At 43.4% G+C, this 27,981-nt stretch overlaps 1 protein-coding gene across 2 annotated transcripts; it reads right to left on the minus strand.

Annotated features, from left to right (window-relative positions):
• amot (angiomotin) lies at positions 1 to 27,903 on the minus strand. Of its 2 annotated transcripts, none has more exons than XM_069665809.1 (14): positions 27,779 to 27,903; positions 17,907 to 18,215; positions 15,285 to 15,345; positions 12,157 to 13,189; positions 9,423 to 10,014; positions 8,489 to 8,633; positions 7,188 to 7,280; positions 6,653 to 6,798; positions 5,598 to 5,747; positions 4,115 to 4,311; positions 3,830 to 3,958; positions 3,261 to 3,499; positions 2,924 to 3,178; positions 1 to 1,506 (listed from the first exon to the last, which is right to left on the minus strand). In XM_069665809.1, the coding sequence occupies exons 3-14, from the start codon at positions 15,343 to 15,345 to the stop codon at positions 1,367 to 1,369; spliced, it is 3,180 nt and encodes a 1,059-aa protein (XP_069521910.1). In that variant the 5' UTR covers positions 17,907 to 18,215; positions 27,779 to 27,903; the 3' UTR covers positions 1 to 1,366. The 2 variants fall into 2 exon arrangements, with proteins under 2 accessions (XP_069521910.1, XP_069521902.1); XM_069665801.1 differs by having other exon boundaries at positions 17,907 to 18,262.
• Between the last annotated feature and the right edge of the window lie 78 nt (positions 27,904 to 27,981).

Genomic DNA, 27,981 nt, shown 5'->3' on the forward strand with positions numbered 1-27,981 from the left:
TGCATCCCGTCATGAACTTTGACTCTCACGCTCATACATCAGTTACAGTTCCAAAATTTGAATATTGTTGAAACAATGGTAACCTTAGATATCAAAACCCCCATTCTCTGAGATCTACCTTCTGCTGCAGAGGATTGTGGGTCATTACAGCCAAAAAGCATGCTGATTTGAAGACTGTAAAATATGACGTGATGTAGTTGGACACCCTGTTATTCGCATACTGCATTTGAAATGGTTGTATAGGGACACAGGTAATCTTTTTTTCTGACAGAGGAAAGCATTATGGGTATTGAAATGCAGGGTTAGTGAGATATTCCTACCTGTAGTCAAGGTGCCACAAAGATTGCCAAAACTAAGTACTAGTACCCATGTGATGTTTCAGTACCAAACATCCTACTGAGATTAACCACAGAGCAAAAAAAAACTACTGTCAAAAAGTAACAAGTCCAAGTGTGGAAACACACAGAGTTACACAGGCCTTTACAGCACATACACAAGGTAAACCATTACTTACACTGTTAGTGCCATGTCTAACTACAGTCAAAAAAAACAATACACATAAATATAATATGAAAGATAACAGCAAAAAGAAACACATAACATTAGTAGTGCAATAAATGCAACAGAAAGGTAGCAGATACATTTGGTCCAATGAAGCTGAGCAGCCTTTCGAAACACTGACGATCATCACGTGTCACAGGAAACAGCTGCTCCCTCTTACGGCCCTCATAACAAAGGCCAGGTTTAAAGTCATCCTCATCTGCCTGCATGTAGGACAACAAACACATGCTACATGCTGAGCTTTGCCAACACTGCAGTTGGTGATGGGTTCATTATCAGTCGTAAACAGAAATAATGAGCCCTCTGGTCAAAGAGCAGTGCACCGACTCCCGCGTGTCAAACGGAAGCTAAAAGAGAAATCCTTCACCTTAATTAAAAAATGTGTTTGTTGTCTGTGTTTGATTTAAACTTTAGGTTTAGGCTTCCGCTTTGTCCGCTCACTTTTGTGTAAAATGTGTCAACTAAGTTGAACCTCTTTCCATTACCATCACTGTGAACAAGGAAGCATTTTAAAAAGTGGCATCAGGAGAATAAATATGAGGCTGTGAACTTCTCATGTTTCAGTCACAACTTCATAGAAACATTTAGGAAACCTGCTGAGATGAGACAGGAGAGGGCGCCACTTTCAGGCTTTTTGAGTTTTCCTCAAAAGGACGATGAACAGCGAATCAAAGAATGGAAGTGTTTGAAATGTAAACATCAGAAATGTTTGACTGAGTTCAGAGCTCAGAGCTGTCTGTGTTTGTCTGATGGAGCTGCCATCCAATCATTCATTTGGATGAGATTTTTTGGGGGTTTGATGGGGTCAGATGAGGATCTCTACCATGTCGTTGTCCACTTCCTGTTGGTTGGGCAGGGCTGGGGCAGGGGCCTGTAACTGTGGTCCCGGGTGGGACTGCACTGGCAGCCTTCGCTCCAGGGTGCTACTGTGAAACGCTGGAACATCTACAGAGCAGAGATGGAAACATGGTCATCACCTCTGATCTGCTCTGTAAACCTCATGTTTTACATTTATCACTTACACAGTGTAAAGTTCATCAGTCCACTGATGTCACTTACTGTTAGGGATGCATCTATCAGAATTCTATGGCCGTACATTCAGCCTGATATCACAATATTTTTACAACATAAATTAAGAGACTTTATTAGATTAAAAAGTGATAAGGCTGCCTGCAGAGGGCGCTGTGGATTCATGGTTAAGAACACTATTACAACATGTTCTGTAATAGTTCAGAGAGTAACATAAATCCTCATCTCTGCTCAACACATCTCAGCCTCTCTTATCCCCACTCACTCTTAACTGCTATATTTAGATATATAATAACCATAGATTATAATAAAACAGATATAATAATAATAATAAACTAAATAAATAAACTTAATTTATAAAGCACTGTTCTTAACAAGGTTACAAAGTGCTTTCCCATGATCAAGTTTTAGGAGATGATTTTGAAGAATCTGAAGCTACAGCCGGTCAGAAGATCTCAGTTTGGAGTAAAGGCGTTTACAGCTTTAAAAGTAATCAATAACATTTTAAAATCCATACGATAAGAAAACGGGCAGCCAGTGTGGGCGGCTGTTAAAATTCGAGCAGCAGCATTCTGAACCAGCTGGAGTCGGCGGAGGGAGCTCTGACTGATGCTGGTAAGAAGAAGTGCATTGCAATGGTCTAACTGGGAAAAAAATAGAGCATAAATAACTTTGTCTAAATCAGCAGGGAACAGGAATGATCCAAAGTTGAAAATTAGTTTAAGATGAAAAAAACAAAAACAGAGGTGGACAACATTCTTTACCTGAGCATCAAAACCGAGCTCTGCTAACCAAGCTTACTATAGCTGCTGTTGTGTGTACATGTGTGTACAGTCTGTATACATGTAAGTTTCATTAATGAATGTTACTAACTTATTTATCATTACTATATTTGTTATTGCTAATATAAGACATATTTGTATTATTATAATTGCATTTTAACTAACTGTTTACTTTACTTTACTAAGTTTAATTTTAACTGTATTATTTGTTGTTGTTTTTGTTGTTCTGTCTGTCTCCCCATCTGTCTGTCTGTCTGTTTGTCTGTCTCTATCCATCTCTCTCTTTCTGTCTCTTCCTCTATCCCCCCTTTCAGTCTCAGCAGATGTGTGTTCACCATGAGTCTGGTTCTGCTCGAGGTTTCTGCCTGTTAGAGGAATTGTTTTTTGCTCATGGTGGATTCATATTGGGTCTCTGTAAATAATATAACCATGTTAATATTTGGTGCTATATACAAAAACATAATAATTAATTAAGAGGTTCTATGATACAAACACACTGCTCAGGCAGACAGTGTGGCCTAGCTCAGACTGAGAGACAGGTGTTAGCTGACCTGTGATGCGGTCTGGGATGTAGACGGGACTGGGGCTGGACAGGCGTGCCGGTAGCGTCATGCTCTGCAGGGCTGGGGTGCTGGGTTTACTGGTGTCCTGACTCTGGCCCTTCTCGGTCTGCGTGCAGCTGTCCCTGCTGCCCGTCTTCGAGTGTCCCGCCGTCATCGGGGTGGAAGGGAGCACCGGGGAGGGGGATGAGGAAATGGACTCCGTCCTGAGAGACTCTGTGCGAAACTCTGGACCCAGCAGAACTCCTGAAGGGACATGAGAGTGAAGAGTGAGATTTCATCCCCAGTTCTAAGCACAAATATCAGCTGCCCCACTGCACCTTCTTACCCAGACTGCCTTTCCAGCTTGTGTCCTTGCGTTCTTCAGTGATGGGTGAGCTACTCAGTCCTAGACTGTGAGAGAGCAGTCCTGATCCACCAGAGCCAGTGTTGGAGATGGACATCAGGGACTTGGAGGCCCTCATGGCAGATGGTACGTCAGACTTGATGGGCTCCTTCTTGGACCGCTGGTGAAGCACCTTGATCATGGCGTCCTTCTCTATGATTTGGGCGTGCAGATTCTTAATCCTGGATCAGGACCAGAAAAGAGACAAGACAAGAACCCTGAGACCCTGAGTTCAGCACACTGAGACACCTGACCCTGAGATCAAGACACTGATATTCTGAGATTAGCACCCTAAGACCCTGAGATCAAGGCCTTAAGACCCTAAGGCCTCGAGACCCTAAGACCCTGAGGTCAGGACAATGAGAACCTAAGACCCTGAGGTCAGGACAATGAGAACCAGGGTCTACAGACACAGAAATCACCTGAAAATAATATGACTTATTATTACTTAATATTACATACTTGTACCTGCTCCCCATGTGTGTTGATCTGCTCTCCATGTGTGTATTTACCTGCTCTCCATGTCCAGACAGCGGCGGTTGGCCATCAGAATTTCTTCTTCTTCCTTCTGGATTCGAGCCTCCACTGACGTGTCGTAGCTGCTGCTGGGAGAGTGACTGATGACGACGGTTGACCGATCCCTGAGAGACAGGGATTCAAAAGACACTCAGTACACCTGTTCTGACTTTCTCACCTGCAGAGTTCATATTAGACCATATACAGTGTTAAAAGTATAAGAAAAAAATACAAGAAATATTTCATTTAAATCAAACAGAACTACTTTACTGCTCATTCACCTCTGAGTGGCCACAGAGGCAGCGGCGTCCAGGGCAAACTGCCTCATCACGCTCTCCTCCAGGTACTTCTGCTCCCATTTGGTCATGTCCGCCTCCAGAGCAAGGATCCGCTCCTCCTTCTCCCTCAGGTGCTCCATGAGTGCTGTGGCGTTGTACTCCGACGGGAGTGCACCACTGCTCTGAGAGCCTCCCTGTCGCTATGAGGGACAGAGGGGAGGAGCAGAGGGGGGCAGAGCAGAGAGGGGAAGAGAGGAAGAGCAGTGGGCAGAACAGAGAGAGGATGAGCAAGAGAAAGGAAGAGAGGAAGAGCAGAGGGGGGAGAGCAGAGAAAGGAAGAGAGGTAGAGCAGGGGGGGGGGAGAGGTAGAGTGGGGGGGCAGAGGGGGTGAGAGGGTTGCAGCATGAGCATTGTCTCATTGTAGGTCATTAGTATGCTAATAGATGTTAGCATTATTAGCTAGAAATATAAGCCTCAGTAGGTCATTGGTATGCTAATAGATGTTAGCATTATTAGCTAGAAATATAGGCCTCAGTAGGTCATTAGTATGCTAATAGATGTTAGCATTATTAGCTATAAATATAAGCCTCAGTAGGTCATTAGTATGCTAATAGATGTGTATTCAGGGGGGAGTCGTTAGCCTGAGCTGTGAACCCAGTATCACTGAGAGTCGTTAGTGCCTCCTGGTGTTGGTGGGTCATTAAGCTAACATGATCCTGAGTGTGAGTGTGATCTCAGCTGTTTTGGCAGAGAATTCAACACTGCATTGTAAGTGGGTGTCTTAGGCCACCACCTCTATTAAGGGATGGTTTTTCCAGCTTATCATCGATGGCTACCTTAACACCTCTTTCAAAGCAGCGGTGTTCTCTGGCCAGGATGTGAACCTTGCTGTCTTCAAAGGAGCGTCCTTTGTCCTTATGATGTAGGTGGACAGCTGAGTCCTGACCTGAGGATCTGTCTCTCCTATGCTGGGCCATGCGTTTGTGGAGGGGTTGTTTTGTTTCCCCAATGTACAGGTCCCTGCCATCAGGTCCACAACCCAGGTAAACGCCTCACCCTTATTACACATCTATTAGCATACTAATGACCTACAGAGGCTTATATTTCTAGCTCCGTCCACCAGTCACTTAAAACAGAAGAAGCCTTTCGGATGAGAGGTGAAATGTCTTCAAGAACTTCAACCAAGTCCAGTTGCCTTTTGGATAGAATGGACTACACTTAAAAAGCGCTTTTCTAGTCTTTGTGACACTTCGACATGTCGCCTGAGGGAGCTGGGGATCGAACCGCCAACCTTCCGATTGAAAGACGACCGACTGAGCCACAAATTCGAAGCTTCAAATTTATGTTGCAAAATGTTCCTGGATATATAAAAGTAGGAACCATAAAATGTGAGATGCTGTATAGGGTTTTTTACTATCAAATTAAAAAGTATGGAAAATAAAAGTAAAAGTGTGTGTGTGTGTGTGTGTGTGTGTGTGTGTGTTACCTGCTGCATGCGCAGAGACTCCAGCTCTCTCTCCAGTCTTGTACGAAGTCGATGCTCTAGCTGTTCTCTCTTCTCACAGGCCGCCTGCAACTGAGCCAGGGCCTGTTGCATCCTCTCCACCTTCTCCACATACACCTGCTTCTTCTTCAGCTGCACACACACACACACACACACACACACACACACACACACACACACACACACACACAAACATGTCAAATGTTTCTATTTCTTCACCAGAACCAGCAGACAAATGGTCTCCTACATAATAAGGACTGGTGTGGGCCTGGCCTTTTTATTTTAAGTTTCCACAGCCTGTTGTTAACGTGTTGACTGTTTTAGAGCAGAAACTAAATGTAACATTTACGCATGCGACGGCAGAACGATCCCTGGATGCTGACGTAGCTCATTAATACCTGACAGAAATGTGTTTCACAAGAGAACTCGGTAGCTGACTGGCTTGAGTGCTCGGCTTGAATGCAGCTGTCATGGGATCAAATCTGGGTCAATCCATTTTGCAAAAAACATTTCGTTGGTGACGGTGATGCACTGCTCACTTATATAATCATTTTAGCTGCTGTGAGACTTAAAAATATGTGTGATGAATGTGTTATGAGTCTCGTGGCAGAAGCAGGTGAAATCTGGTCTAAACAAAACTTTTACTTTTGAACCCGTCATAAAACGTCTTTTCAACGGAAAAATGCTCGCTGGGTTACAGGTTAACGATTAACGACCGTTAACGGGGGTCAGTTATCGGTCAGAAAAAAAATTCTGAATTGGCATCCCTCATGCGGAAACAGTCTCCCTTTCCATTGCTTACCTGGTGGTGTGTGGCAACGTCGCCATGGGGATTATTTTTAAAACACAGAAAGCGACAAGCATGATCACTTTTTAAATAACAATTATGACACAGGGAACTTACTGGGATAAAATGAAGAAAACATATAGGACTACAAAACGATTATGGATTAGATTTTCTTTGTTACAGATTATGATTAATTTAACCCTAAGCACCCCTAAGCCAGTTAAACCAGTCAAGATCACAGTCAGATTACCTCCTCCTCCAGTTTGACTACTTTGGCCTGAGCGTTGTTGAGCGCCTGGTCTCTGATCTCGATATGTCTCCTCTGATCCTCTGTGGTGGAGCGCAGGGCGTTCAGCTCCATCTCCAGCTTCTCCTTCTCACGCTGTGTCTCCTTATCTGAGTGAACACATGAATGCATGGAAGGAGTGAACGCATGAAAGCATTTTTTTTCTTTTTAGATTATTAGATAGGATAACTGAGAATGGGCAGGAAATATGGGGAGGAGAGTGTGGGAAGTGAAAACATGAACACTGACAAAGTGAAAAATGAACAAAGTGACAAAGTAAACACATGAACAAGTGGCAGGTGGACAAAAAAGTTGATTTCCAACCCTGGTAATGTGTTCAGTATATTGTTTGTATTGTGTGTAACAAGTGTAATATAAGTGTAACTTTAATGTAGTGTGTGTAATGTGTCTTTCCTGTGTGTTTAAAATGTTTGACCTGTGTAATGTGTGGTTTTGTCTATATCCTGTGTACTGTGTGTATATTGTGTGTGGCTCTCACTCTGTGTCAGCAGCTGGGAAATGGTCTTGCGGTTGTCCTCTGAGCCTTCACACTCTTTAGCAGCCAGCTGCTTGTTGGCCGTCTCCATGCGCTCTTTAAAACAACACACAAACATACAAATATTCAGTTGAGAAACTCTGGAGTCAAATAATGGTCAAAGATGATTCTGATGAAACGATGACCGACTCTACCACTGAGCCACAGCCGCCCCATGTGACTCAATAAAACATCAAATATCTACTCAGATGTGGGGGTCTGTGTTCTGATATCAATGAGGAGATCTATTGATTATTAATTGTGAGTTTGTCAGTCAGAGTCAAGCTGCAGGACATGTTCAGCTGGTCATCGGAAGTTAAATCCAACATCAGTTCTGTGAGACGGATTCCTGCTCAGTTCATTGTACTACAGTGTACTATATATAGTATATAATGTAAGTATACATAGTCTAGTGTTCAGCACAAGTTGACCCAGAAAAGTGGAGCTGTTGAACATGTCTGCCAAAACTCTGAGAAAAAGACAAGAAGCAGGAAGGAGTGAAAAGTTTCTGTGGAGGTTTGTTATGACCCCAGTGGACACCTTTGTTTGCTGTGAAGTTTCAACTGCTGGAACTCAGTCACAAACTCAACTATAAACACTCTGACAGGGAGGACTGTTAAAGGGGAATTCTGCCATTTCAAAGCTGGGCCCTATTGTTACACATGTTATGGTCTAAGTGACTAAAAGGTACTTAAAATGTTCGAATATCTCCAGTAGACTTCTTCAGCCTGCAGCAGTGAAACAGGCTGTAATGGCTGCAACATAATCCTTGATGGATCAAAGAAAAATCCATGAAAGGTTCTTGTTGTTTCCACTGACAGGCTCAGATTGTTATTCTAAGAGTCTGACAACAGAGAAAGACCTTTTTGTTACAGAGGAGGATGATTTTTTAACCACAAGCAGACGTTACATCACTCTCAAACAATCACTGCAAACACACCAGACTCCATTGACAAAAACAGGTCAAACACAATATTTATGTAACTCCGAAACAATTCATAAAAATCTTTTTGTTCCTACCATGAGTCATTAAGCCCCAAGAAAATGTAAAATAATGCCCAGGGTAAAAAATACCATAATTCTCCCCCTTTAGCGGCTTTATGCATGTTTTACATGTTGATGAGATTCCTCTCAATAACTCAATTCATTTCATTTCAAGTGTTTAAACTTCACACGTGCATGTACATTCAAACTGAACAATAAAAATTATAATAAACAATGAACAACATGTGTTGGCAGCTGATTACTCCCCCCCCTCCCCTCACCTCGCAGGTCCCTGTTGAAGTCGTGCAGCCGGCGCACCTCCAGCTCCAGCTTGTTCCTCATGGTTTTCTCAAGAGCCTCCCTCTTGGAGGAGGACTTGGCCAGGTTTTCGTAGGCCTCTGACACCAGCTGGATCTCGGTTTCCAGCTGCACGCAGACACAGAAAAAATTGACACGACTGGACTCTGTCTGCTAGAGCTGTCGCCTGTTAACATGGAGGGACTCAGTTTACACTTTTACCTAATCTGAGCTCTGCACTGTTCACCTGCCTGTCACCGCACAGTGTGTACAGTGTATACACATAGACACACTGCACACAGAGTGGAGTGTGTTTACAGTGTGTGCATTGTGTACAGTGTGTAGAGTGTAAGTACAGCAATGAGTGTGCAGTGTGCAGTGAGTGTGTACAGTGTGTATCGTGTGTGCAGTGTATGCAGTGAGTGAGTACAGTGTGTGCAGAATGTGTGTGTGTGTGAGTATATTGTGTGTGGAGCTTGTGTATAACGTGTACAGTATAGGCAGTGTGTGGAGTGTGAGCAGTTAGTGTGTACAGTGTGTGCAGTGTGTGTACACTGTATAGTGTGTGCAGTGCATGCAGCGAGTGAGTACAGTGTGTGCAGAGTGTGTGCAGAGTGTGTGTGTGAGTATATTGTGTGTGGAGCTTGTGTATAACGTGTACAGTATGCAGTGTGTGGAGTGTGAGCAGTGTGTGTGTGCAGTGTGTGGTATAAAGCTCACTCTGCTGTTTCTGAATCAGAGTTTCAGATTGAACAAGTCTGTACTCTGCAACAGAAGCAGGACTCTTATTGACACTAATCACTTATAAGAGTTATAAAGGGATTCTTTGAGATCACTGTGGACAGGAAGAACAGTTTAAGGGCTATTCACCCTCTGCAGTGCTTATGTGCGTTCATGTGTTTGTCATGTTCACGTTACCTTGTGCAGCTTGGTGACTTTCTCCCGGCAGGTCTCCATCTCCTGCCTCAGGATCCTGTTCTCCTCTGTCAGCACCTCCACCATCTGGTGGGCGCGGGCCATCATAGCAAAGGGCTCCCCCTGCGGGTGGGAGTAGGAGTGTGGGTGGGGGAAATGTGTGGCCTGGACGGGGGGCTGGAGCATAGGAGGCTGGGGTCCTGCGAACTGCTGCTGATGTTGCTGCTGTTGGTACTGATGCTGCTGATGTTGCTGCTGCTGGTACTGGTGCATCCTGGGGGTGGAGCCGTAGGGGTCGTGAGCTAAAGCATGACCCCTGTTTGGTATTGGGTGAATGGACCCCAGTGTGTAGCTCTCTCCAGCATGGTGGGGACCAGGACCCTGCATACTGCGGGGCCCCATGCTGGGGAAGGGCTCCCCCTGGCTGTGGGGGTGCTGATGAGGGAAGGAGGGATGTGAGGAGTGGTTAGCGCTGAGCATGCTGCTGAGGGTGGAGGACTGAGCACGAGACAAGGAGCCCACAGAGGTGACGGAGGAGGTGGGACTGTGCTGGTGGAGGGTCCTCTGGGAGTGAAGTGACCCCTCCTTACTGGACCTAAGGAGAGAGCAGAGTGCCAGTATTACAGGTGTGATTAATACAGCTGTGTGGTTAATATCACATGTGTGATTAATATTACAGTTGTTATCAAAGGGGCTATATGTAAGATTTTAGATAGATGAATCATGGAGACCTTCGATTGCTTTTGGGGAGCAAAACAGACCCACAACTTTTGTTGTCATAGAAACAACGTGCAGCGTTCTCTGACCGGGTGCAGCGTTTACTCTCACACAGCACAAGTGCTTCATCCCAGCTCTCTCCAGTCGCCCTGCCCTGCCTGGCTAGTGTTTGCTAATGCTTGAAGAAGAAGATTTGCCGGCATAATTTGCCGTTTGGTTTACGAAGCACAATGCTGGAGTCATCGGGGTATTTATGTAAGTAACTAACCTTAGCTCGCTAACGTTATGACTACCAATATACTATGTATGTGTGTGTATGTCAGTTATCTAGCTTGACAAATAACTTCGCCAGCTAACGTGACAAACCGTGTTGATTTTGTAAAGTATGTAGCGGAACAAAGCAAATGTGTAGAACTACCGATTGTTTTTTATTAGCCAATATCATTGCATTACGTGCCGAGGCTAAGGTTAGCCAGCCAGCTGTAAGCAAGCTGCCGTTAGATATTATGACAAACAGTGTTGATTTTGGACATGATGCCGGACAACATGACGCCCGTCAATTAACATGTCTTGTCAGTGAAAAGTAAACAGCGCCGGAGAAGGTTGACTGCAGTTCCCTCAACAGCGGACCGTGTCGCTAGAAATAAGGATTTTCTGAAAGTTACATATAGCACCTTTAATATTACAGGTGTGATTATTAAATTCCAGGTGTGTGATTAATATTAGAGGTGTAATTCATATTACAGGTGTGATTAATATCAAACACCTCTACACTTTAAAAAATGACATTATTTAGGGATTAAAATTAACTTGTGTTTTAGGAATAGGACACATGCTGCTTGTTTCTCTCTGTAATGTGGGAAAATGCCAGCAAAGAACCACCTTTGTTTGGTTTAATGTTACAGGTGTGGTTAGCATTACAGGTGTGATTAATATCAAACAAATCTAATCTCTGAACAACTACATAAACTTCTCCTGTAGTTTGCTGATTCATCTGCTGCTCGTCTCTCAGTAATGTGGGAAAACACCAGCTGGGAACCGGCTTCGTTTGGAGCTAACATTCTTGCCTGTAGCCTAATAAACGTCATCAAAGCGGAGCAGATCGAGTCCCGACTCGCACCGCCTGATGATTTAAATCCTGAGGTATTCATGTCTGTATGAATCTGGTTCCTTCCAGGATAAGAGACTGAAACAGGTCCAACAGGGTTATTTACAAACTTTTATGAAACCATGAGTTCTTGAGTTTTGATTATTTTTAACCTGCTGTAAGAAAAACAGAAGCCTCCAGTTTCTTCATTATTGACTCTTTTTAGTTTGAAGCAGATTTTATGTGTTTATTAGTGACTGTGACACATTGGTAATCGATCACTTCGGCTCAGGATTTGGAGAAGTCCAATTCGAGTTACTTTTGATCACGGGATGATGAAAGTGTTTTTCTGTTTTCTGCTTCATTTCAAAGATGTGTTTTGTAGTCTTGTATTTGCTGTAGTTGCTATGGAAACCACTCAGATGACTTGTAGTGGGAAAAAAAGACATGACATTAAAGTAAGATTTCATGGTTTTAAAAAAAGCTTTTAACACTTGTCTTTTAAAAAAGAGAGTTTTAAAAGTGCACGACGAATGAAAGATCAGAACAGCTTCGAAGGATTCAAAGTGTTGCTCAATCACAGCTCATGTCGTCTCGTGTGGATCATTATTTCATTTTCTATTCACTCCTTCATGTTTTCATTATGCCATTATTACATGGCCTCATGGCTTCATGCCAAAGTTAAACTATGTGACAGTTACCAGACTGTGAGTCAGCCTCAAACAAACTGGACTCAATTATCAGAGGAATGTAAAAACAGACAAACAGGTTTCTGTATGAAAACACCGAATAGAGCTTTTGGTACTGTAATGCTACTTTACTAATGTGTCTAACTACTAAATACTGTCCTTTAGATACACCTGTAGAGTATGGTGTTTATTTTGTTGGTGAAAATTCTCTGTGGATGAAGGCCTGTGTTTGTGTGTTCCTTACCTGAAGGAGCCATACTCAGGTGGGGGCTGGTATCGGACATGGGGCACCTCCCTGGAGGGCTCCCTCCCTCTCTGCTCCTGGTAAACATGGCCTCCAGACTCCTGTTGCTTGGAGGGCGAACCCATTCCTTTGAAAGGGTAGTCTGGTGGCGGACCGCGATGCTGTGGCTTGAAGTAGTCGCCTGGCGGCCCAGGTGGGGGCATCAGGGGGGAGAGCGGGGCGCTGGTGACAGGGGCATGAGCCTTGACGCCGCTGGTGGCGAGGGAGAGCTGCATCAGACGTTCACTGAGAGAGCGCACGTGTCCCTGTTTCAGATCCTTCAGCCCGTCGTCCTGGTGCACCTTCCCTGCTCCACTGACTCGCTGCACTGTAGGGCGACCCTCGGTGCGCACCTTGGCGTTGGTCATTCCAGTGACGTAGAAGGCTGCCCCCACCGAGGTGGGGAGGGGAGGGTGCTGGGGCGAGTTGTTCTGTGGCATAGGCTGAGGAGGAGGAGGACCATGACCTCGGAAATACTGGGACTGCACTTTGGCCTCCTCGTACGTAGGGAGGTCCTCAGGGTTCGGACACTGCCCCTGAACGGTCCCACCTCCTCCACTGCTGCCTCCTCCAGTCCCTAAACCTCCTCCCCCTCCGGTGCTCCCACCCCCTCCTCCAACTCTGGTGGAGACCAGCTTCTCCATCCCACTATCCGTCTGCAGCTCCTGTCCCTGGGGCTCCTGCCGGGCAATGTGGGGGGTCAAGGAGTGATCATCAGAGAGGCCGACCTGTACCTGACCCTGTCCTGAGTAACCTCCTCCCACTGCCCCTCCTCCCCCTCCTTGCTGTTGTTGTTGTTGCTGCTGTTGCAGCACATAGTTACGGTTCATCTGCTCCTGCAGGAGGCGCTGAAGGACAGTGCTACTGCCACCTCCTCCTCCACCTCCGACACTGCTGCTGCTGTTGGAAGACTCCTCTGCTGCGGCCCTCATCTCTGCCTCCCGCTGACCACGCACCTCATGGAAGGACAAACTCCGGCCGCGGTCGATGCTCCCTAAGAGGAGATGAAAGGGAAAGAGGAAGAGGAGGAGGAAGCAGTGTGGCAAATGGAATCAGAGTAATCATGAGTAAAGAATCGTACAGAAAGTGAAGTTATTCCAGAAACACAAGAAAAGAACAGAGAACAGACAACAAGGAGACAGAAAGCAGGGCCACCTGCTATATCACACCTCTAACCACCATCCCTGTTCCCACCCTCACCCACCCACAAAGCCCTGGAGGACCCAGTGATGCTTGATGGGACAGAAGGATGATACTGGAGGAAACCAAACCACAAACAGTCAGAAATACCACAGAATGAAGGCTGTGACGGCTGTGTGATGATTGAACATGATGTTTAGGATGTTTAGTATTTTTCACTCTACCACCTAAAGTAGCAAAAATAGATTAGCCTTGTTAGCACAAAAGCTGCTGTGGTTTGATGACGGCACAGTGCATACAGCGTCTGAGGATATGACTCGTAAAGCCTACAGTGCAAAGAATCTGCTGCTTGGTTGTCGAGGACTTTGCTGTTTGGATGCAGAACTTTGAAAAGTTACAGGAAGATTAGAAATGTGCTGCCTTTGAGGTTGGTAACAGTATTGTCTTAAGAAGGACTTCTTAGGTCTCAATGAGATTACATAAAAAAATAATATATAAATTAAATTCCCTGCAAATCTTGAGGAGTCGTGTTAAGAACATAGGCTAAGCTGCTGCTCTTCCTCACCAACAGAATGTTTTCTGATGCTCTGGGTAACACTTCTTATTCAAAGGCTCATTTGTTTTGTGGTGTCCCTCAGGGCAAAGTTCTTGGCCCGTTTTTGTTTTAAATAAACATGCTTGACTTTTCAAATCATGATGTTTTTTTTAGCATTTTGTATGCCAATGACACTCAGTTATATAAGCCATTAAAACCAAAGATCCTCGCAGTTGAGCAAATCTCACAACTTGCCTCTCTGACAGAAAATCCTGGATGGATCAATGATGATAAGATTGAACTCATTCCGTTTGTGTCTCCAAATTCTACCAGCTCCTTTGGTGCTTGTCAAATAATATGAAAAAGCCTGCCAGTAATCTAGCCGTGATATTTGATGCTAACCTCTGTTTTAATGACAAAGTCAAAAATTGTTTATGTTCATGTTCCTTATAGCTCAAAAATCTTTTAAAAAAATGTTTAAACCAATTTCTAATCTACAAAAATCTGTACATGATTTTGTCCAATCTTGGCTTCTTTACTGCACTTTCCTCAGGTATCAGCCAGGACCCTCTCCATAGTCTCCAGCTGGTTCATAACTCTGTTACTGACCAACAGCTTGAAACCAAAGATAATGTGTTTATCATGACATCAAAGAGAGTTAAGCAGATGAACATCACACTGGAGACAGAACAAGATGCTCTGTGACTAAATGATAAGATTATTGAGTTACTAAAACTGATGTTGATCATTTTTGTTTTAGTATTTCAATACACCAACATCACAGTGTCTTTAAGCTTTCGTCCTTCATCAGATCTGAGAAAATCTAGAGTTGTTTTCAGACCACTGTACGACACCACATCAGTCACAAAACACTGCCGTCAGTCAGTCTACAATCAGACCAGAATCAGAATCAAAGATTTGAGTCCCACACAGGATCACAGTGACTCCATCTGACCCCTTCACATGGACGACAATGCAGGAAAAGGTCCTTCATAAAAGATGCATGAGACTGTAACCCCCTGACTATGGCACAAAAAACAAAATCATAAAAATGTGGAAGGAAACAAATCCCAGTGAATTCTAAATAATCATACAGTGTTAAAGACAGAAGCATGTGTTCAGTTGAACAGCCAACGTTGTCAAAGTGGAACCGCTTGGAGTTTACCTGTTGCCTGTGAGTCATTTCCCTCTGAGTTAAACCTTTTTCAGTTGAGCCAAAGAAGTTTGAAACTGCAAACTGTTGATAGAAAATGAGTTGTGTTGCACACAACTTTGTTTGTTTTGCCTGTTATGGGGCAGCCATAATTTCTATTTATATTAATCTATATAGGCGTGGTCTCCTCTGACAACACTGACTGTTCAACAAATGCATTGTTTAACACCTTTTCTCGAGAGTAAATAAATAAATTATTACATCTAGAGCTTTCTGTTATTCTTCTCATTCTCAACGAGGAAGACGCTTTTTTCCGAAACATCTGCAGGTGAATAAAACCATGAGACAAAAGGAAAAATGTTAGCTTTAGTCAACAAAAGATCACTTCTCTTTAAGCTGCAGAAACAGAAAAGAACAAAGTATGTGTGGAGGATGAAGGGCTGGGCAGAGAAAACTCATGTGTACTAAATCATCTAAAACTGATGTGTAAAGAAAGTTGAACATGTGGAAACAAAACAGACAGAGGTGGCTGATACACAGAAAAACAACCAGTCAGTCAGAGTTTGTGGGGGGCTGACATCTGTCTGAAGACTTTTGTTAAAGGTTATTTCTGTTCACGTCTGCTTTGAGATCTCTTAGAAAAATAACTACTGTATATACCTTTTTTTAGGTGAGAGGAGTCTAATCAAAAACACACAGGTTTGTATACTAACAGAACACTGGAGTATTTTTAACCCTTAAATGAAACATTTATTCGCCAACCTGTGTCTCACATAAACTACAACATTCACAAAAATTAAAATATAGCAGACGAGTTTATCATGTCCCCTAAGCCTATCAGGTTTTTGGCGTTTTGTGTTGTAATCATAAACATGAATTAGTATGATAGAGATGATAGTAGTCTTTCTATAAGTGTAATTTTGTAAATAAATATGTATTTCCTCTTCTTTAAAAACCTCAGCAACTACACTGACCTTTGAGTTTTTTCAACCACCGAGCCTAGTACTCCAACATACTTAAACTGCTATTTCCTGCAGTTCAACACCAATTTATTTGTCTCTGACCCCAACCCTCTGCAGGACGAGGGAGTCAGAGGGCAAACAAACAACAGATGAGACAGGGTGATGACATGAGGATAGGCGAGAGAGCGAGATAGTGAAGAGATGACATGCACATTTATCATGTTTTGACAATCTGAAGTGTTAAGAGTCTGAAATGAACCAGACACTAGTTCAGTGTCTACGAATCCAGTTCAGTCTCTACCAATCCAGTTCAGTTCAGACTGTACCAATCCAAAATCCAGTTCAGACTCTACCAATCCAGTTCAGACTCTACCAATCCGGTTCAGTCTCTACGAATCCAGTTCAGTCTCTACCAATCCAGTTCAGTCTCTAAAAATCCAGTTCAGTCTCTCCTAATGCAGTTCAGTCTCTACCAATCCAGTTCAGTCTCTACCAATCCAGTTCAGTCTCTAAAAATCCAGTTCAGTCTCTCCTAATCCAGTTCAGTCTCTAAAAATCCAGTTCAGTCTCTCCTAATCCAGTTCAGTCTCTAAAAATCCAGTTCAGTCTCTCCTAATCCAGTTCAGTCTCTACCAATCCAGTTCAGTCTCTAAAAATCCAGTTCAGTCTCTAAAAATCCAGTTCAGTCTCTCCTAATCCAGTTCAGTCTCTAAAAATCCAGTTCAGTCTCTACCAATCCAGTTCAGTCTCTAAAAATCCAGTTCAGACTGTACCAATCCAGTTCAGTCTCTCCTAATCCAGTTCAGTCTCTACCAATCCAGTTCATTCTCCATGAATGCAGTTCAGTGTCTACCAATCCAGTTCAGTCTCTCCTAATCCAGTTCAGACTCTACGGATCCAGTACCAGTCTCTATGAATGCAGTTTAGCCTATTCAAATCCAGACACAGTCTCTTTGAGAGCCTCCCCTCTGGCAAGAGGCTGCGCTCCATCAGGGCCAAAACCTCCCGACACAGGAACAGTTTCTTCCCCTCTGCTGCCAGCCTCGTCAATAAGGCCCCGACCCCGTCCCCCCACGTGACATGGACTCTCATCCAGCCCCTCAGTCACTCAACATTCCATGAATGTTTAAGACTTAACTTTATACTGTAAGCTTTTGCACTCACTAATATCCTGCACATCTGTACAGTTTTTAATCACACCTGTTGTACATATTTTGTATTATACATATTGCTTTACTTATTTTTATTCTTATGGCCCATTTTTTATTCATCATTTATTCTATTTAAGTCTTTTACTTATTTTTATTCTAGTTCTGTGTAAATTGTTCTGCACCAAAACCACCCAAACAAATTCCTTGATTGTATAAACCTACTTGGCAATAAACCTGATTCTGATTCTGAGGGTTCAGTCACTACGAATCCAGCTCAGTCTCTATAAATCCATTTCTGTCTGTACAATCTCTATAAACCCAGTTCAGTCTCTATCAATCCAGTTCAAAATCTAAGAATAAAGTTCAGTCTCCACAAATCCAGTTCAGTCTGCATCAATCTAGTTCAGTCCCTATGAATCCAGTTCAGACTCTGCTAAAATGGTTCAGTCTCTGTGAGTCCAGTTCAGTCACAATCACTCTGAAAGGTTAGGTCAGGTCAGTTTTGATACTAAATAAAAACATGAATGACTGATTAGTGTCCTCTCCTGTGTGCAGCACAGAACACAATGACCATCAGCCAATCAGAACACTAACCACACACACACACACACACACACACACACACACACAGAACAAGCAGTGGCTGTTACACTGTGCACATAGTTTGTTCTTTCACAGATGTTGACATCTGTCACTCCTCCCCTGTCATCCCCCTCCTCACTCTCTCTTCTTCCTCTCCTCACCCTCCCACCCCCTCCCCTCATACCTACCTGTGTGGGTGCTCTCACTGCACGCTGCCTGTAGGGGGCATTAGGCGCTGCTCATGTTGTGATGCTGCACCACCTGAAGGTGGGGGTGGGGCTTGGTGAGGTTGAGTGGCTTCAATGTGGATGATGAAGTTGTTGTGGATGGAGATACTTTACTGTGGTCCAGTTTAAGGTGGTCCAGTTTAAGGTGGTTTGTTCTAATGCTGTCTGGTTTAAGGTGGTCAGGTCTAACCTGGTCTAGTTAAAGGTGGCCGGTCTAACCTGGTCTGGTTTAAGGTGGTCCAGCTCCTGGTTGTGGCCTCCCTGCAGGTCCTGGAGGAGACACAGAGGTTCTGGTTGAAGTAGCTGTGAAAGAAACGCTGCAGAGGAGAGAAGCGAGTTTTACTGACACATAAACATTACCAACTGTGTTTGTAGTTTTCACTCAGTGAAGTTTCATTCAGTGAGGTTAAAGGTTTCTACAGCTTTTTATAACTGCAAAACCAGATTCCAAACTCCTGTGAAACATGATTCATGGAGATTTCTACAGTGCTAAGATGATTTCTCGTTGTGTTCACAGTGAACAAGGTTTTAGGGATCATTAACGAGCTTCTGATTTCAGTTGTGTTAAACATTCAGGTTTTTGTCAGTTTGTGTCTGTGATCAGCTGAGCATTTTCACCGTTTCCTGTGTTTCTGTTTCGGAGAAAAGAGGAAAACAGTAATTTAAAAAGCGTGATTCTTTATATGTATAAAGTAAACTTACTCCTGGGACACCATAATCACACACACACACACACACACACACACACACAAAGATGACATATAAACGCCCTGACTGGACACAAGGTGTGTGAGTCAGACGATCAGTATGACAACAAAACTCCTCCTCTGAAGAGAAAAATAATCACCTCCAGATGTGTGACTGGAGGGGGGCTGCACCTCCTCTTCACCCAAACACCCCACCACCTCATTGCATATAAACAGTTTATTCAACAGCTGAGTTTTACACACTCACATGTCTGTACATGTTTGTCATGATAAACCTGTGTGTGGAGAATGTAAACCTGCACGTCTGCCTGTGTGAAGCCTAAAGTATAAGTTTACATAACGTGATTATCACTGTAGAATATAAAGTTATATAAATCTGACATGAAACTCTTCATACATTTCCCTCCAAGTCCAGACTGCAGAGACACCAGGTTAACACAGCATCATACTGTATACGTTGGTAAGTTCGCACCACGAGTCCCTGCTTGTTACACACGGGGACGCACAGCAGCGCTCTACTCAAAAAAGCAGCGTATTTGCAGATACAGTGAAATAATATTGTTTATGGGACTGTGAGACGGCAAGCTTCTGTTTCCCTCGTCTCCATGATACTGCTTTCTTACCGATCTGTTGAGACGTGGACAAGCTCACCGCTGCTTCACACACCTGCTTCACGTCAGGGAGATTCCTGCTCCAGCCACACACGGGCCAAAAAAACTACAGAGACAAAGCTCTCCATCATGCGCGCAGAAACAGACACACACAGGCGACTAAGAGGTACATTTATTATAATCCTCAGACATAACTACGTGTGGCACCAACAATCGTGTCCACAGACATTAATACACTGTCCAGTGTCCATTATGCTCGTGTGGAGAATATAGCCATGTGATCCGGCAGCACCAATAAGCAACTGCCCGATCCTGACGGCCTGTCTGGAAATGTAAATAATTAATTTTACGCTGCTGTGCCTCGTGCGTAAATGTTCTCTCTTAATGTTAATTTCTGCTCTGCTATGGGATCGCTTCAGTGGTTCTAACATCAAGCTGACACTCTGATTGGTTTCATTCATGTTATGCCGAAAACACACCAATGAATAATCCAGAGACTTAAGCCAATTTCTTCGCGCCTCGGTTTGCGCCAAGATTCTGGTCGTTAACTAGCCAAAGTGTGTCAGACACACCCTAAATCACTTTGTGGCATGTGCTTTATACCGTCCGCCATGTAAATATGGCCCGCTGTGTCTGTCTGCTGCTTCATTGTTAAGTGTTTTGGTCTCTGATAAACCTGTTATCACATTAATCTGTCACTCAAATTAAACCCCCTGGATTCTACAGCCTCTTGCTGTTGTCACTGCCCTTACTTTTCCTGTAAACTGACATGAAACTCAGACACAATCTGAAACAAAACTAAAGTCAGCTGAGAAAAGTGTTGCTCACGACAAGTTTACACATGTTTTCCACATTGCCACATTCTTTGGTCATCGCTCATTCAATCATTTGCTTCTATTTTGTTTTAATTTTTTATGCTTAAAAGTTTCACCAGAAACCAAAATATCACCTTCTGATCCTGCAAAAGTTGGAGGTGAGAGTAAAACAACAACAACAACAACAGGTACAGTCAAAAACAAAAGATACAGGGAATAAAACTCAGGCAAACTATTCATAAATTTAAAAGTGTCTGACATTGATGAAAGCTGAAGTTTCTTTATCTCTGCTTCACTAACCAAAGACCGAATCCACCCTGTTTGCATCTTCACGGCTTAAAGCTAAATTCAGCTCCGACCTTTATCTTCTTTCTTAGAAAGATCTTCTAGATCTTATTCTGTGTTTCAAAAAGTCCTACCTGAGTGGTTTCCTCAGAAATATCTGTATCTTCTCCTAAAATCAAACCCAAAGTAAAAACTTCAGGAGCTGTTTAAACATCGAGTGTCTCTGTTTTACTGACATCTAGCTGCTTTGTGCAGGTTTGAGGAGGCGCACCTCTCTTTCCATTGTCCCCCCCCTCCCTTCCTCACTGCAACAGGTGGGGCTGGGAGGAGAGACAGGTGGATCTGGCGACCATTCAGGACTGAGCCACTCCTTCATACCTGAGTGCTGGTGTAACTACCAGCGTTTACTCTGCCAACTGTCAAATCAGAAAAACACTCAGTCACTTCCCCTTTCACTGAGCAGTTCTTCTTCTTCTCTGTGCCAACAAATAAGGTCAAGACACAATCTAAGCTTCCCATCTGCTGTTCTGCACTGCAGCCCGCCTTCTGAAGCAGATTCTCCTATTGTTTCTGTTGGAAGTGCAGTTTCTGCTTTGTTTTGTTACAGACTGCTGCTGTGTTATCATTCAATGTCAGCTTGTTGTCAATGATAACACCCAGATACTTTAATTCTGTACCCGTTCAATGGTCTGACCCTTATGTGCAGTCCTAATGGGTTTTAGGACTTCCTGCTAAAGTCTGTACATCTACAGTCGCTGAAACAGTAATCTACAGTCGCTGCCTGATGACGTTGGACGCCGTGAGGCTGCCTGTTACCTGATCGCCCTAGTTTTATGCTCTTTTGAAACAGTTTTTCTAATTTGTTTTTAGCGCAATCCTAAAATGTTATGTCCCTAGATGTGTAACTCGCTTTCGATCTGAATGAGCCTCTAAATCCGAGCTGCGATTATCATTTATTGGACACTTTCTTGTCAGAACAGACCTCCTGTCTGCCAACACAGGCTCTTTTTCTCATTTTTGCTGTTGACACTGACCAAGTTACCTCCATAACAATGCCTCCACTCAGCTCTCCGATGGACTTCGCTGGATGGTGTCGGCTGTCTCAAAAAACAGCCGAACTTGAGGGTCATATCTCCAGTCTCTACCAAATCCAAGAGGATGAGCGACTCATCAACTCCCTGGCCGCAGAAGCCTCCCGCTTCCCTGACAACAACACCATACTTGCTGGATCCCTCAGTCGTCGCTGAGCCACTGCCACCAATCATACGATCGATCCACGAGGAAGACCAGGCTTGGCCCAAGCTCAGTGCTAAGCCAAAGGTTCGGAACTGTTCCACGCCTGCTCCTTCGGAACCCTTGACTGTCATCCGGGGTAACTTCTGGGACCATTCAGCTGGAAAATAAATTCGAGTTGCTTGGGAAGCCGGAGCAACACCCGTCCTCGGACAACCCGGAGCCCTCTGTCGGTGCAGCTTAGCCACCATTGAGGCCGCTTGCAGGTTCGCGCGAAGCCTCAGACTATCAGTCCGTGGCTACTGGTCACTTTGGCACCCCTCTTCCAGGACAGCCAGCTCCAGGCCCCCAGGTGAGCGCCGTCATCCACCCACAACCCTGGTTATAGGGGACTCTTTAATTGTGTGGAATCAGATTGAGCTCCGTTATAACTTGTTGCCTCCAAGGCGCCACTGTCTGTGATATTACCGACAAGGCATTGAAGTCCTTGCAAATAATCCCAGAGTCACCAAAGGGGGCCACAAATGACACCTGCAAGCAGCAGTCTGAGCTTCTAAAAAAAGTTGACTTTGTCCACTTGTCCACTGAAAAGATCTGTGAGTCACATCCACATGTCCGGTCCGCTCCCCTCCTGTGGCCGTTTGGGTTAGGGTTGTAGGCGTTTCAGCCGGCTGCTTGCGCTGCACACCTGGCTCTCATCAGCTGCCCATGGTGTCTCCTACGTTGACAATTTTAAGCTCTTCTTGAACAGCAGGGAATTATTTAAAGAGGATTGAGGATTCATCCGAACTGGCAAGGTGCAAAACTTCTGTCGGGAAACATTTTCTATGGTGTCTCCCACCCACGATTTCAGCACACAGGTAGGCATCTTACGTGTAGTCCAATGCAGATCTAATGGCCGGTACGTGATTCTATTACACTATCCATCTAAGCGAACCCTGCTGTACTCGATCTTTCTCACTCCTAATAAATTTGACTGTACATTCATTCATATTCACGACTCACAGATTTACCATATACCATGTCCTTGTTCTCCATCTACATGCTACCACTCAGTCAGATCATTCATGCCTCCGTGATGTAAAATGCTGGATGTCCCAAAACTTTTTAAAGCTCAACCAAGACAAATCTGAAGTCATAATATTTGGTCACATTCATCCCTCCAGTCCTGTCCATAGCAAACGTGCTTCTCTTCACTATAACATCACTCTGAAAGCAACAAATCTGGGCATAATATTTGATGCAGATCTTAGTTTTGACACCCACGTTAAGAAGTCTAATGAAGGAGACTGAACCTCCGTATTTATTTACATACAGAGCAGGAAAGTGAGCTCCGATCACAAGAGGTCACTGAAGACGCATTTGAGGGGCTCATTAATGCTGGGGGTGAACTGCAGGCTTAGCGATGTCCACTTGTGATCGGATCACCCGTATGTTAACACCAGGTGTGTTAAGGCCCTCTGTCTATTCAATGTTCGCCAGGAGACCCCAAACACCATAGCAACCTTTTACAAACACAAACAGGATCACGGACCAATGGCAGAGGTCTTCACAGACACATCATCAGTCAGGGGTATAAGTAGCAACGTCTCCGCCATATGTGATGGCTGCCAATGATAGCAGAGACAGCACTGTACTTTGCAAGCCATTTAGCTTTCTTTTTGGGCACGCCAAGTTGTTGAAGCCTTTTTAAAACCAACCTGAGTGTGTCCTCGGCTGCCAAAGATGAAAACAGTTCACACCTATAACCCAGCTCTGAGATGGTATTCAGAAGCGACTGGTGTTTCATTACCTTGGTCAATAAAGGCTTCCTCCAGAACAGAGTCAAATGTGCAGGCTATTACTAGTTACTATTACAGAGAAGAAACATTATTCATACATTCACACATTCACTCATACACACATTTACTCACCATACATTCCCTCATTCAAACATACCCATGTTCACACATACACACATTCAAACATACACATGTTCACACATACACACATTCACATGTTCACACATACACACATTCAAACATACACATGTTCACACATAGACACATTTAAACATACACATGTTCACACATACACACATTCACATGTTCACACATACACACATTCAAACATACACATGTTCACACATAGACACATTTAAACATACACATGTTCACACATACACACATTCAAACATACACATGTTCACACATACACACATTCAAACATACACATGTTCACACATACACACATTCAAACATACACATGTTCACACATACACACATTCAAACATACACATGTTCACACATACACACATTTACTCATTCACAGATTCCCTCATTCAAACATACACACGTTCACACATAGACTCATTTACACTCTCACACATTCACACATACTCACATTCACTCATTCACACATACACACATTTACTCATTCAAACATACACACGTTCACTCATTGACTCATTTAAACATACTCACATTCACTCATTCACACACATACACGCTCATTCCAGTGAGTTAAGTCGTAGCAAAGTCATGGCAACTAAATAAACAACAGCGGGACCAGTTTACTCCTCACCATGGGCGTAGGAAGCATAAATAAAGTGGGTAGGACAATTTGACGGGGTGTCTGTGGCTACTTCCCTAGAAACATGTTAACAGAGTAGACATCACTTCCTGTATTCTGGTGCCTTTTAGTATGTAGTTTGATAATTATCTGGCGATAGCAAAAAACCCAAATTATGATTATATTTTGTAACTTCATCTCGAGGAAGTGGTCGGCCCAGTCGGATCATGTTTGAAGACAAAACGCTAAAAGTACATAAATTGATTTGATGACTAATTCAGAGTCAACTTTAATAGTAACCACTCAGTGATTATTTACACTTTAAAATGTTCAAATAAACAATGATGCTCTCTTGTCATTGGTCATATGGTACACCTTGACTGACATGTTTCCTATTTAATATCCCCATGGATTTCTGTTAAGATAGTCTGCATCAATATGACTCTAAACTGTCAAATCCCTTTCATCACTCACCTCAGCAATGGAGCTCTCCCTCACCCTGCATTCTGACTCAGTCTTAAGTACCTAGATGTCAAGAGGGGTGGTGGAGTCATAATTATTAAGTGGACAGTTAAGTATTGTATTCTTTTCCATTGATGATAATAAGCCAGCCAGCTCTCTTTTCAGAGCGAATGTTAATTACATTTAAAAAATGTAAGTGACACAATGCTAACTTTGTCCTATACTAACAGTCTCTGCTGTTTCTGGAGTTAACAGATCACGAACAGCAGCAATGATGACTTACTTTTCTCTCCTTCAAAAATCTCCTCATGTCCATTTGTATTCTATCAGATTTCATTGGGAGTCAAAACATTAGCGCTGAGGCTGCCGTGTCCTGTCCACGTGAACTATGCAGCTGAGAGCCCTTACGGTGCGTACAAACCGAATACGAATAGACGCAAATCTGTGGTGAGATAACATACAAACCTGGACAGAAGCTGGATTTTAATTTATTAATGCTATGACTATAATTTCATGCATGAATTGTTTGTTTGTCACTATGCCAAGCACTGTATTCATCGCTTTTCATGTTTGAGTCATGTTTTTTGTCTGTTGCCTGGTATCAATATTTTCCCCATCAGAGGAAGAGCTGTTCCCGAGAAGGTTCCTTCCCTACAGAGATTGTCGCCCCAGCAGAAGGAATATGAATCATTTCAAATGTATAGATTTATGAAGCGAGTACCGTGGTGCTAAATTTCGAGCCAATTGAATAACGGGGTGACAATCTGTGCAGGGAACAAACCAGGCTTTCCATTTGTAAATAGTTAGTTTGTATTTTTTTATTTCTCATTCACACACACATTTGTTTATTATTATTATTATTATTATTATTATTACAAATGTTACCTAAATAAAGCACTGAGAACTAAAGTGTATGTGCCTTTCTTTATATCATGAGATAGATATTTGATTCATAAAGTTCAGGTCAGTATCAGGCTACATCAGGGACAATGCTGGAGACAGTGTGGTGGTCCTGAATGAATCACCAGTGGCTCGGTAGCATATAAAACATTTCATTTAACAGAGTTGTGAAGAAGTAGGTCTTCATAAAAATCTGTTGTTAGTTGTAGTAGTTTAATGATGTGGCTGCTGTCATCAATAATAAACATCTTAAATGCTGGATTATGTAATTATAAAGTTACACAATCTGTAGATATCTGTCTGTATAAACTGACCTAATTTAAATGACGTTATTTTGATTGTTGATGGAGCAGGTAAATGTCAACATAGCCCTGATCGATCAGAACTCCTTATAGACAGACAAAGCATGAATTCAGACTTTCTACTAATCGGCATCATGATGTAGTTATTTCAACATACGTTTGACCAGTTAATTACAATTAAATCACAGCAAAATCTGTTTTTTTTGGGATCATACTTTTGTCGTAAACCGCGGTTTCAGCTGACGTGTGACTTGCTAGATACAGTGATTGCCTGTTGATTTTGACACACCTATTTTCACCGAGCTGTGTGACCCTCTGGATGGTGTTATGAACCCAGAAACGACAGCGTTTGGTTTTCCGACGTATCTGGGACTTAAACAACAAGTACAAGACAGCAATAGTGGTTATTTTGGCCATGGTTGATGACGGTAAGAAATGTTGTTGGTATCCATGGAGACAAACCCCTCCTCTCCTCTTCTCCGGAAGCAAAGGGCAAATATTCGCTGCTTGTTTACTTGTTTGCTCGCGCGAGTAAAGCAAGGCGTATATTCGCCGAACTTATAGTTTTAAAAAGTGGGTGGGACTTGTACCACTCACATATAATGGTTCCTACGCCCATGCTCCTCACACAGTGTTCTAACTGCAAAAGAGGGTCAGACATCAGACGGTCTCTGTCTGCACACAATCATATGCAGTTCTGTTATGCAATGTAAACCTTCCTATTGTGTATCTCCGTATGTCCCTATTGTAAATGCATTGATTGTCGCTGTTTTTAAAGCTTATAAAAAGGTGCAGATGTCATTTGGTAACAATCCATCGATCGTTTTGATACATTCACTCATTCAAACATACACACTTTCACAAACTCACATTCACACATTGAATCATTCACAAACTCACATTCATTCATTTACACACTAGTGACAAAGGCTGCAGGTCTAATGTAACTAACGTATTCACATACGTAACAAACCTGCCAGCTGACGTCACAAAGACCACTTTTCTTAAAGGGCCGGTAACACCACAGACAGACCTGATGCTCAGACCTCAGACAGGAAGCAGTTTTTTTTCTGTGACTGATCTAACAAAAACAGATCTCAGACTCTTTTTCCAGCTAAAGATTGGTCAACTGTTAGAGGTTGGCCATATTTAAACTGCACTGTTTTGATGTATCATGCCACACAAGTCCAGCAGGGGGCAACTCCGCTGGATGTAAAAAAGGTGTGATTGTATAAAAGTCTATGAGAAAATGATCCTCCTCTTTTCATTTATTCCCCAAGTAAGCATTGAGTTTATGGTCTCAATCTCTGTGGTCTCTCACGTCTTGCTTCCGCAACACCAGAACGCTATTTAGAAACACACACTGGGACAGCTTTATGCCAGCATTGCTTGGTGAAATATAGTATGACAAAGGTAGCATGAGGACGGGGCTTCGTTACGGCGCTGAGGCCGAACCGCAGAGTAAACAACGCTTTACAGTCACAGAGACCATAACGCAGGGAAGGATTTAGGGCGGGGCTACCTGGGATTGACAAGTCACTACCACGGTAACCTGTCAATCAAAATAGAGACTTCAGTGTGATGTGACTGTAGGATTGTAGACCTAGCTGTCAGATTAATGTTTAGTGTTCATTAAGCAGATTACAGTGAGCACATTAACATTCTCAGAGAAAGCCCACCTCCTCGTACAGAGACGGCCTGCAGCTCTCCTTACGAAGCTTCAGTTACAGTGAAACAGTCTGAACCACAGCAGCACTGATTTAAACTCTGACTCAGAATTATTTCATCGAACGACTCTCTGTTTGTGATGCCTTCACGGTACAAAGAGAAACGCCTCTAACAGAACTGGAACAGTTTCTCATCCGTTTGTTTCCTTCGGAGTCTACAGTCCACAGACACATCAAAGTTTTACAGACACACTTTAGTAAACTTCAGAACTTTGACTTAAAGGCAGTAAACTTTGTTTACCTTTGTGCGGAGCCTCTTCCGTTTCCTCTGCGGCTCTCAGCTCAGCAAATCATCTTTTCTGAGGTTTTTCTCCGTTTTTTGCGGCTCTGAAGCGGTTCTCTGCAGCAGAACTCCGCAAACCTTAAAGTTACAGACAGAAAACTCTGTGCCACCGCTCGATCTTCGTCCTCTCCGCAGGTTTTAATCCTTTCCCCGGGAATAGG

Source organism: Semicossyphus pulcher, unplaced genomic scaffold, assembly GCF_022749685.1.
Source record: "Semicossyphus pulcher isolate SPU_LCO1_2020_fin unplaced genomic scaffold, fSemPul1.0.p SCAF_10, whole genome shotgun sequence".
NCBI lineage: Eukaryota > Metazoa > Chordata > Actinopteri > Labriformes > Labridae > Semicossyphus > Semicossyphus pulcher.